This window comes from Pyrus communis, chromosome 5 (genome assembly GCF_041283825.1).
Source record: "Pyrus communis isolate YQ-2024b chromosome 5, ASM4128382v1, whole genome shotgun sequence".
Classification (NCBI taxonomy): Eukaryota; Viridiplantae; Streptophyta; class Magnoliopsida; order Rosales; family Rosaceae; genus Pyrus; species Pyrus communis.
In genome coordinates this window covers 37,542-49,496 of record NC_142569.1, presented here as the reverse complement: position 1 = coordinate 49,496, position 11,955 = coordinate 37,542, and the positions used below count along the sequence as shown (strand labels likewise).

Genomic DNA, 11,955 nt, shown 5'->3' with positions numbered 1-11,955 from the left:
TTCATATTGTTTAATGTTGCTTCATGTTACTTAATTTAATTTAATGTTGTATAATGATTTAGGAAGTTACAGAAAAAAAAAATATAATTTAAAAATAATATGAAACAAATTTTGTGAAATAAAAGTTATAGGAAAAAATGGAATTAAAAAAAAATATGAAAAATAGAAGTTATAGAAAAAATTTTGTAAATAAAAAAAATAATAAAATTGTAAAAAAAAATTCAAATGCAACGGCTAGCTAACGTTGGCTAATTATTGCATTTGAAATTTTTTCTTAAGCATTCATGTCGAATATAACCGACGGGAAAGACGATTTTTTTGGCCAGCCCCGGGCTGGATGGGTGGGTGCATGCAACCAGCCCTCCAGCCCTATTCGATTTTGTGGAACCCTCTCAGATTCTACAACCCTCTGGCCTAGCCCTCGGTCGGAGATGGTTTTCAAACTATTTTCGATCCTCTAACCCTCTAAACCCTTCAATTGAAGATGATCAAACCAGAAATTGAAAGGCGGTTTGTATTCAAATGGCACTGTCATTGAAGATATGGTGGGAGTTCATCTGTGAGGGGTGGATAGTTGCATGATCTGATTGAAGCATTTAATATTCTGTCTCGTGTCAGGTACTTATTGGTTAGTTCCAGTGCACGTGGTGGTACTGTAATATCCCATAATTTCTCCTCGTGTCCTTTGCTGTGTTCAATTTCAGTTTCACTCTTCCAGTGTTGTAGTTTATCTCATTAAACAAATCAATCAATAAATAGATAAAGGAAAAAACAGCGCCCAGCTTCAATCACGGTATCTTGGTGTTCGACGTACGTGGCAGTATCTCACGTGTTGTTGAGTCGTTGACGCAGCCTGCTCACGCGCTAGGATTATTGATTACTAGCCTTCCGCACCTGCACACGGAAGGCTCTTCTATAATGACATTATTTTACCACGATTTAAAAATAAATTAAACATTAAAAAAATAAATGTACAGCAAAATATCTTTGTGCACAACATTTCTTATGAAAACTCCCATACATTTTGATAAAAACAGTTGTCGGCATGACATAGAAGATTAATATTATTTACGTTGAAAACGTTAGAAAGATGTTTACATACAAAAAAGATTACAACTGGAACATGTAAGTTTTCGTCCTGTACTGTTGGTTGAGGTAGCAGATGTTGTCCCATGAACTGAGCTAGTAAAAGCTGTATTCAAGACAAATAAAATATCAATCGTGGTTTATTGTCTTTCATTTTAAATCATATGGTGTTGCATTTATTCCAATTAAAAAAAAAAAAGTGAAAACAGTTTAAGTTATGATAGAAATTTAATTAGCAAAGCTACAACCCAGTGAGAGTATGAATTTATAGATTAGAAACAATTACCTTAGCATTTGCTAACTTTGTAAATCACGAACTTAAAGCATTAGTCTTGAAACTGTAAATCACGAGCTTGTTAGAGCAGCACTATTAATAGGAATGGATATATTCATATATTCGTTGACAACATTTAAGAAGTAGAATCTCAAATGAGATGAAAACTGTACATTCACTAAAACGTAAAATCCCAAATGAGATAAAACAATAAAAGATTCTACTCATATAAATATGTGATCATGAATGAATATTCAATATAAGCATAAAATTATCTCTTAATTCTATGAAAATAACGTAACAGAACTTTTAATGTACTAACAGTGTCCCTTTAACGTGGATAAATTCAATGTTCACCCTGTGAATCAAACCTCGAAATAGTTGCTATCAAAAAAAGGCAAACACTTTACTCCTAAGGATGTAACAAAAGTATTCCATATCTACCAAAATAATTATTTGTATTAAATACAAATTGAAATTAATTAGATAAGAAGACAGTCATATATAGTTTTGTATCATCTTTATCTTACTTGGAAAGTCTGATTCCCTTCTGAAATATCTCTATGACAAAGGCGCTCAAACCTCTAGTAAAGAGAAAAGACCAAATTGTTTCCATCACAAACAGCAAGTAAATTACAACAATAGGATGAACAACAAAACGATAGAGGAAAGATTAAGAGCTTACCCTCACAAAATCAAAGCTCAACAACATGCTTACCCTAACCAGAGAATCGTACAGAATAAATCTGCATCAACATGTAATCGTAGAAAAAATAAATTAAAATTTATAAATACCATCATTTCACTACAAATTTGAATAAATCCAGAAACGAGACATTGGAATAATCTTTTAGGTCTTCCAATATTAATAGGTTAGAAATTCAGAAGACAAAACACCACAATTCATTAAATTCAAAGTTGCACATATTTCTTCTATAGCTTGTATATCATGTTTTTTATATGATTGTGACTAAGAACTGATTTCTCTTTGATCAGCCTGGGCAACTCAGTTTTTTCAAAAGGCTGCAATTATTATACAAAGTCAACACATTATATACATAGAGGAAATTGCTAGTGTTAAAATTTAATAATACAAAAGCAGCAAGTACCAAAAGATTATTCCCTATAGAAAACTCAAATAGATTATATATCAAAATTCAGACACAAAGTCAGAGAAGAACATTATGATTATTGAGCTAGTATTGAATAATGGGTTCACCATATTTATAACTCAAGAAATGCATTAAAATTAATAGATTAATTAAACAGTTACCCCTATATTTGTTGCTTTGCTTTGCTTCAACCTGCCTGCTTTGCTTCAACCACCAACTCACTAAAAGTGCGTCCTCTAGTGAAGTTGTTGAAGATAATACTCAAAGTCCCACAGCAACATCAAATGATAGAAGCAAGACTTCTGTTAAAAGTCATATGATGTGTGCATTTACAAACATGAAGATTTTACGTGCGCAAGAAAGGGAATCACTCTATTAAAAAGAGAGGAACTACTGATACTGCAGGTACATTAACCGGACCACTAATTTTAAATGACAGCATATGCTCGAATAAGCGAAAGACTAAAAGACGAAAAGAAAAGGGTTATATAACGGTTTCAATGTTAGTGTTAGGGCCCTCTTAAACCTGGTTCCAGAATGAGGACAGTCCAACGCTCTCGTAGTGACTAATACTTATTGTGACCTTCACCCAGTTTGTGGTGTAGCACTACACCAGCTCATTCAGATGTGGCCACTGTCAAAAATTCTCCTCAAACTACAAAAACCTAATTCACCAAATAACCAAAAAGTACCCACTTTTGAATTCTTACCTTCAAAAATCCAACTCTTTAACAGTTAGAAACATAGACCCACAACCCATTGCTTTGCAGTTTCTAAATTATAATTCTTGGAATCTTTCAGCCTAAATAAACGAAAGGGTAGATATAACAAGGACTGAGAGACATTACCTTGTTCTGGCGTTTGGTTGTGTATGGAGTGGAATAGCTGAAAATCGACCAAAAGTCAAAATTCGGTTTGGGTGAACTGGAAAATCAGAACTAATTTCCATAAATAAGAAAGTATATATAATAGCATTGGAAAATCAGAAAGCCAAGCCTTTTTTCATTTTTCAAGATGAAAAATAAAAAAATAAAATGAATGGAGTGGAAGCAGAGGAAGAGACCTGGCCTTCGACAACGCGGAGCGAGATGCCCCTCGCTGCCATCATCGCCTAGTGGGAAGGATACGAGAGAGAGTGGAGATTATGTTGTATTTATACGCGGTAATTGGTAAAAGCAGAAGGGATCTGAGGAAATACAAAGATGAAAAAAAAAAAAAAATACCCATGAGAAAGAGCGGAGGAGATGCTGCCCAACGGAGGAGGAGGAAGGAGAGAGGAGCCTGGAGGGCGAGATGTTGTACAGCGGAGGAGGAGGGATGAGATGCTGTCGAACTGAGAAGGATGTTGTGGTTCGTGGTTTGTGGTTCACGGTTTTGAGAGAGAACGGGAGAGATCCTTCTGGAAACAAATGGAAAAGCCTCGTTCTGGAAACAAATGGAAAGGCCGAACTTTTCCCTTCCCGCGATGACCAACACGTGTACACGTTCTTTATCATTTTTTATCGTCTTTGTGCCACAATCCTGTAGCCGTGTTTAACTTTCTGATATTTTTTAATCATTTTTTCGTCCTATAACCGATTTTTTATTACTTTTTTATTTATCCTTTTCTGTGCCACAAACCATGTGCGTAGGTTTAAAAGGAGGTGGATCGACAGTTCTTCCATTTCTATAATCTCTTTATGTCTTTTGTTTGTGTAGTCACAGCTAAGTCATGTTAATATTTTATATTAATTTTTTTTTATAAAAATAATAAAACAAAAAGTAATAGAAATATAAAATGTTAACGTAATTTAATCGTAATCACACAAACTACAAACAAGAAGGTACGAGAAGAGTATGAAAATGAGTGGCCAGACAATCTACCTTTGGTTTAAAAAACCAAGACCAGGTTAAAAGAAAGGCTTCACGGATGGTGGACATCCGGATAGAAAGGTAGAAACAGAGGAGGAGGAACAAATGAAACGGTAGGGAAGAAAGAGGCAGGGTATTATTTAAAAGTAAATTTACAAAATTACCCTTGTATTATATTATGCATTCATTTTTGCTGTTTTGATTTTTTTGGCGTAAGAGCATTTTGGTCAAATTATTTTTGTCGAAGTGCATGATCCCAATCTTTTTGTGAACATGCACACTGTTCATCACATTGTTGGCTTTAATATATAATAGAAGATTCTTTGCTAACTTGGCCAAAAACGCAAAAGCGTACAAGATCTCACGGTGAAAGTGTAATATTGCAAAACCAAGTGGTATTTATTCTATATTTGTTATAAGCGGGCTTCTGTCTATCATCAATATTCCATCAATCTATTATAACTATTTTTGTTTTATTTATGAAGAAACTTGAAATAAGTCCAAATTTGTAAGCAATTACTAGAAATAATTCAATTTTATTTAATTATTAATTTAAGTCCAGTGATTCATTGTCCACGCCATTTTATTTTCATTTTTTTGTCAAAATTACCCCTCTATTAACATTATCGTTTAATTCTAGATTTACTTGTATTATGAAATTAATTATTTATCTTTAAATAATCCCCTACTTGTAGAATTAGTTTTAAAGTATATCTCTTCTTCCATAACTCTTGTATACAATTTGTGCTGTGTTCTCCGATCCCCTTCCTTCTTGTTCAGTCTTTTCTTTCAAGTTTTAAAATTTCCAGAAAAATGTTCTCTTCCCAAGATAAATTAAACAGCCATAGCCCACATGCATAAGGAAATTGAAACCAGCCCACATGCATAAGGAAATTGAAACCAACATCTTGCTCGATAAGAATGTCTCAATTCAAAAGGAATGAAAAGGCCAAGCCTAAAGTAACAGAGATTCAACTACTCTAAAATCAGAAACAATAAAACTTGTCAACACTGAAACAACTGGTAACTTCGGGCTGAACAAATTCCAAACCAGGCAGATGGATCTGAGTCAACATCAAGGATACTAAACCAACTCATTTGCCTTATGAAATTCAAGTATAGTGGTTGTCAAGATTTATAAAATGTACACTGTTAGGATCTAGCATACAGAAACTAGAACGAGCAAAAAAAAAGAAAAAAAAGTTTCACCCTTTCTATAACCAGAACAAAGAAGATCCTAGTTATGTGGAAATCGATAACATCACACAAGATTATGTAGAGGAAAACTCGTGTCCATAGCCCATCTTCAAAATACAGAACCGCAAGATAGATGTTGTATATTTTGTTTATCTATCTGTATTATATATTTTTGTAATGAATCTATTTGTATATTTTGTTTATTTTACCTGTGTTATAGATTAATTGTATTTTATCTACCTATACGATATGTTTTTGCTCATTAGTCTATCTATATCACATATTATTTTGTGTTATCTATCTATACGATGGGTTTTTATTCATAGTCTATCTATATCATAGATTAATTAATATTATCTACCTACATCACAAATTTTTTATCTACCTCGACAACTTTTCTTTTAATTTTTGATAAACTTATAAAATTGGTTGTAATGTGTTTTTAAAATGTTTTTAATTAGAAAATGGGTAGATAAAGGTATTTGAATATTCAAATTTTAAAATTTTAAAATTCAAAAATAAAGAATTTAAATATTTTTTATTTTCAAGGGGGCAAAATAGGTGTAATAAAAAATCAAATAAAATTGGACCCAATCGGAAAGCAGGTGAATTTTTTAGACCGGGATCAAACTGCCCCTTTATTTATGAAGAGAGGACCCGCCGATTTTGTTGAAATTTTTGAAAATCTATATAGAATTATATTCACATTTCCAAGTTTAAACTAGCCATAGCTAAAAGTTAATATAAAAGTGAAAATTTAAATATATCAGTACTTTATATTATAATTATCCTAACTTTAAAAAAGACGACTACAATTCTATATATAATTCGAATTTTAATTATTTTTCTAAATGTTTCGACTTTTTTTTGTCTCTCTGCCGTCTGAACTTCTCATTTTCATATCTTTCCGTTTTGTTGTTGTAAGTTTTGAGTTGTAACTGTAAGTTGTAGGAAGGGAAAGAGAGCGAGTCGAGTGACTGTCCGTCCGTTTATCATTTGCTTTCTGCTTGTTATTTATTTGTGTTAGAACTTAGACGACGACGACTTAAATTTATTTTATTCCTCTACCTCTACTTTTTGAGGGAGATCGGCGAGAGAGGGATCGAAGTCGAAGGAAGGATAATCAAATCTATCATTCAATCCACCACCAGAGGAGAAGGAGAAACCACTACCACCTCTGCATTAAGAAGAGCTGCGACGGCTGTTTGCCCCAAAAATCTCCCACCTGCGAGTGCCTCAGTGCCTCTGGGTGTCGTGTCGGTGACTTCCATTTCTTTTTTATTTTTAGAAAAGAAAAGATGATGGCGAGGAATATGGTGATGGTCATGTTGTTTGTAACGGTTATTGCTCCCATTACTCTTTACACTGATCGCCTTGCCTCCATCTCCATCCAGGCCTCTTCCTCCTCCGCCTGTAAGTCTGTCATCTAACAACTTCTTCTTCTTCTTCTAATCCCTTTGTTCTTTTTAAAATTAAATAATCCCTAACTCCCAATGCTGCTCCTTTTCTTTTCTCTGCAGCTGGAGACGACGATTTCGTTGAAGATGTTACAGCCTTTGTAAGTTGTTTCCTTTTTGTTTTCGTTCTCGATGACCTCTTTCTTGTTGGTTGAGTTAATGTCTTTGAATTTTTGAAATTTCTTCACAGCCTGCAAATGCGGCTCATACTACTGCCCATCTAAATCTGCTTCCTCAGGTTTATCTCTAATTACATTCCCTTCTTCCTTTTCTAGCACCACACGCATTCACACACAAATGAAGGACTCAACTTTCGGATCTTTATTTGTGCTTTTTGTTTCTTGAGCATAGGAGTCATCCACAACCACAAGGCCTAAAGAACGAGTAGGAGTCGTATATTCCGACAACTCCACTGATTCATTACCAGGGGCAAAGGGGACCTCCGCCCACCCCAATCAGTCTCATCCACATCAAGGTTATCATCATTTATTTTACTCCTCAACTGAGTGCCTGCCTGCCTGCCTGCCTGCATGCCCCCTTTTTTTTATTTCTGTGATTTCTTCTTTTTAATTAGAGGATCTCCATTTACTTCTTAGATGGGCGGTTCGTCGACTCCATGGAGCATGTATCAGCTAGAATGTTATCTACCAACACTGACCCGGATCTGTCTCAAACATATGACCCGATCAGACAGGTCACTAAAACACATGAGCAAGGAAATCAGTTTCTGTCCGAGTCCGATGCCAAAATAGGAGCTTCTGAGCAAAATATCAATGATGCCTCTCGGACTAGGGTATGGATTCTTCCATTTCCCTTTAGACCAATGCTAGTCCTGGCTCACTATTAGAAATGCTTGTCCTTTTTCAAACTTCTAATTGCCAAATGTGAATGTTTATGCAATAAATAGAATCCATTTTTTTGTACTAACTTGTTTTAGATTTTCCTTCCTTCTTGCTATTAGATAAGAGATTGATTCATGCTTCTTGTTTCTCTCTTCTTTCGTGGCTCTGCTTCTTCTTTTAGGAAACAAAACCTGAGCAATCCACTCAAACCTCCAGCAAGGTTGATCGAAGAAGACCCACAAAAACTATGACTGCAAAACAAAATGATGAAACGGCCATCCCAAATGGACAGGTACGACATCTTAAAGACCAGCTTATCAGGGCAAAGGTTTACCTCTCTCTTCCAGCCACAAGAAACAACCCCCATTTCACAAGGGAGATTCGGCTGCGGATAAAAGAAGTTCAAAAAACACTTGGGGATGCAAGCAAGGATTCTGATCTCCCAAGGAAGTATGTCTTCTCTTAAAAGAAAGTAGCACTGCTACCTGGCCCAAGTTTGTCGTTCCTTTTTGTTCATGAATATATTTGTTGATATCCTTATTAGTTCCCTGTTTAAAATGTAACATTTTATCTTTCTATATTTCTATTTCCACCTAAAACTCCCTTTTCTTTGTTTTTTTTTTAAATTGATTCCGTAACAATTATTGCTACTAATACAGCGCCTACGACAAGTTGAAGGCAATGGAACAGACATTGACTAAAGAAAAGCAAATTCAAGACAACTGCGCTGCTATGGTGAAAAAGCTTTGGGCTATGCTCCATTCAATGGAAGAGCAACTCCGGGTGCACAAGAAGCAGGCTATGTTCTTGACGCAATTAACCGCAAAAACACTTCCAAAGGGACTTCACTGTCTTCCATTGCGCCTTACCACTGAGTACCATACCTTAAATTCTTCTCAGCAGAAGTTTCCCAATCAAGAGAAATTAGAAGATTCCCGGATGTACCATTATGCATTATTCTCGGACAATGTATTGGCTGCAGCGGTTGTTGTAAACTCAACTGTCACCCATGCTAAGGTGATGTAGAGAGATTCTCATGTTTTTTCTGTTGTCCCGTTTGCAAGTGAAAGAAAATTATAAAGAACGATTAAGTAAAAAGAACCCTAGTCTACCAATCAAGAATCTATTGTCCATGTCAGGACCTATTCTTTTGGTTGACATCTTTACCTGACTACCCTGCTTGGAACATTGACAGGACCCTGCAAACCATGTTTTCCACATTGTCACTGACAGGCTCAATTATGCTGCTATGAGAATGTGGTTTTTGGTAAATCCACCGGGCCAGGCCACTATTCAGGTTCAAAACACTGAAGAATTTTCATGGTTGAATACAAGCTACAGTCCAGTTATGAAGCAGTTGGGTTCTGCATCCATGATAGATTATTACTTTAGGACTCATCGGACCAATTCTGATTCAAATTTGAAGTTCCAAAACCCGAAGTACTTGTCTATCCTGAACCATCTCCGCTTTTACCTTCCAGAGATCTTCCCGAAGCTCAACAAAGTTCTATTTTTGGATGATGACGTAGTTGTAAAGAAGGACCTTACTGCTTTATGGTCCCTTGACTTGAAGGGAAATGTTAATGGTGCTGTGGAGACTTGTGGAGAAAGCTTCCATCGCTTTGATCGGTATCTTAACTTTTCAAATCCTCTAATCTCAAAGAATTTTGATGCCCATGCTTGTGGATGGGCATATGGTATGAATATATTTGATTTGGAGGAATGGAAGAAGCAAAACATCACAGAAGTGTACCACGGATGGCAGAAGCTGGTAAGAAAAATGGTTTCAGATTTTTTTTTTTTTGGGAAATATGAAATGATTGACTTGACTATTTAACTTTCGTTAGCATTTTAATATAAATGTGCAATAAAGTTTTTGAATCTTGACTAGAAACTAGCTGATTGTCAGAGCACCATAGGCATCAATCGACGGATGGTCGTGTAAAATATTAGGATAACATCTCTATTCACACAGAGATTTGGAGCTCTAAGAATGGATTAGCATTAATTAGACCAATATTGTCATACCTCTAAGACGTCTTGCTTGTTGCCCCCTTCCAGCATTCTCTGATGAGAGCTATACTTTAGAGACTTGAATTAAATTGTTTCCTAGTCTGAACGAAGTTTTTGTGCACAGAATCATGATAGACAACTGTGGAAATTGGGAACGCTACCACCTGGTCTCATAACGTTTTGGAAACGCACATACCCACTGGACCGCTCCTGGCACGTGCTGGGCCTTGGTTATAACCCTAGTGTTAACCAGAAGGAAATTGATGGAGCAGCTGTAATACACTACAATGGCAACATGAAACCGTGGCTTGAGATAGGCATACCGAAATACCGAAATTACTGGGCAAAATTTGTTGACTATGATCATACGTACATGCGAGAGTGCAACATCAATCCATAGAATGGCTCTTGTGGTAATTTTGAAGTGTTTTGAGCAATTTGCTATAAAATACCACAGGTTTGCCTTTCTTTCTCGGTAGGATTATTTATTTATTTTTGGTTCTAAAGGAACAGCTTTAAGGTTATATTCTTTCTGTATACATTTTGATTTTTCTTTTCCCTTTATCGGTTTCATTTGTTCCTAACTATGTATTTCATGTTGTGTACGAATACATGTCTGGAGAAGTCACATGTGCTTGTAAATTATTCATCTTTTCAGGAATCAGCATCACCATATTAATAGCAGTTTTTTTTTTTTTTTTTTTTTTTTTGTGTGGTTGTGCTGCTGCATAGTGCATATATATATAGAGAATCAATCAAGTAGATCGAGCAGGGAAACTTGTTTGCTTATCCCATTGCTGATATTCGTATGATGTTTTTTTTTTTTAATGAACAAATATTCATATGAATTTTATTCTTATTATAAGACCTACTCTAACTCTTGAAGTAAGAATCAAATTTTAGATTCCAATACCAACTCCAACTCTCGGATTAAGTCTCAAAATTTCTTTTCTATCCCCCCTATTCCCCAATTTTATTCCAACCCTTGTGCTAAAATGGGATTAATGTGTAAAAACTTCAAAAAAAAAAAAAGCCAAGTTCTGGCGAGGATTTAGGCCAAATTTAGTTACGTCTGAAGCCCACTGGCTAGGACTGGGCCAAGTATGAGTTTTGACCCTAAAATTATCCTAACTTGTTCTAACCCTTAGACCAAAAACTCTTTTTCTTTTGGGGAAGTTTAGGTCAGAATTTTCCATGAGTTACTGGGCTGACTTACTACATATGTGTATTTTTTTTAGTCTAATATGATCAAATTCAATAAAAAAAAAAAGATCTAATGGTCCAAATTTGAATCCCACGGCTAAAATAACTAAAAAAAATGATTTCATGTGTTTTATATTATTTCATAGTATTTTATGAGTTTTATGAGTTTCATGATGTTGGTTTAGTGATTTTTCAATTTTTATCGGAATCTAAATATTTTTAAGTTAAAATGTTCATAAAATTAAATTGGGTAGTCTACATAATTTCTTTTTCTTCAAAAAGTTGCTTTAAGAAAAAATTGTCCCAAATTTATTCTTTAATAATCTCATGCTAAAAATTTAACCCAAAAATGTTAGAGCAACAAAATGTTTCTGGATAAACCTAAATTTTTTTAGGTTAGAAATTTTAGATTTTAACCCAATAATTAGAGATGGTCTAAGAAGCTTATTGCATATTCCTTTAATAGGACTTTGTTTATTGTCATCCATTAAAATAAATAAAAATTAGGGGTTTTTTCATCTAGACACTTGGGTTGAATTATTTAGACCAAACATCTAAAAGCATCTCCAAATAATATGTCAAATATAGTATGTCAAAATTTTATTTGATGGCTGATGTGGTAAATTGAATACAAGTGCTAAATCTTCTTCTTTTCCAATGGATGTGTCAAATATTTATTTTATTATTTTATTAGGCCTAGAGTTATATTAACTATTAAAAAAATATCAAAATTAGTTTTAGTTTTTATTTTATTGGTTGTTAATGGGATCCATGCGTTAAAAAATTAAATATATTTGATTCCTTCTTTGTTTGCTGTAAAAAAAAAGCAGCTAGAAAGTAAAGAGTCAAATGACTCACATGCCACATCATATATGGCATATCCATGGGAGAACACTTGAATGTCTTTTAATCTTATTTGA

General features: G+C 34.6%; 2 protein-coding genes and 1 long non-coding RNA gene across 6 annotated transcripts; 1 reads left to right on the top strand and 2 right to left on the bottom strand.

Moving 5' to 3' along the window:
* Positions 1-651: 651 nt before the first annotated feature.
* On the bottom strand, positions 652-2,772 carry LOC137726232 (uncharacterized). Its single transcript, XR_015962173.1, has 6 exons — positions 2,634-2,772; positions 2,046-2,106; positions 1,891-1,944; positions 1,373-1,424; positions 1,103-1,192; positions 652-894 (listed from the first exon to the last, which is right to left on the bottom strand). It is a non-coding gene; the product is annotated as an uncharacterized LOC137726232 (long non-coding RNA).
* A 172-nt stretch (positions 2,773-2,944) lies between these two features.
* LOC148696500 (uncharacterized) lies at positions 2,945-4,004 on the bottom strand. Of its 4 annotated transcripts, none has more exons than XR_015962172.1 (4): positions 3,696-3,835; positions 3,536-3,583; positions 3,321-3,396; positions 2,945-3,079 (listed from the first exon to the last, which is right to left on the bottom strand). XR_015962172.1 is itself a non-coding variant. In XM_088693510.1 (4 exons), the coding sequence occupies exons 1-4, from the start codon at positions 3,966-3,968 to the stop codon at positions 3,094-3,096; spliced, it is 402 nt and encodes a 133-aa protein (XP_088549636.1). In that variant the 5' UTR covers positions 3,969-4,004; the 3' UTR covers positions 2,955-3,093. The 4 variants fall into 4 exon arrangements, 1 of the variants encoding a protein (XP_088549636.1); XM_088693510.1 differs by having other exon boundaries at positions 2,955-3,137; positions 3,321-3,357; positions 3,696-4,004; XR_015962171.1 differs by having other exon boundaries at positions 2,999-3,137.
* Positions 4,005-6,331: 2,327 nt separating this feature from the next.
* On the top strand, positions 6,332-10,516 carry LOC137725938 (putative galacturonosyltransferase 4). The gene is made up of 9 exons (XM_068464784.2): positions 6,332-6,933; positions 7,041-7,078; positions 7,168-7,215; positions 7,329-7,452; positions 7,574-7,770; positions 8,001-8,269; positions 8,479-8,836; positions 9,015-9,590; positions 9,957-10,516. Exons 1-9 carry the CDS (start codon positions 6,819-6,821, stop codon positions 10,230-10,232), a joined length of 2,001 nt encoding a protein of 666 aa, XP_068320885.1. The 5' UTR covers positions 6,332-6,818; the 3' UTR covers positions 10,233-10,516.
* Positions 10,517-11,955: the final 1,439 nt, after the last annotated feature.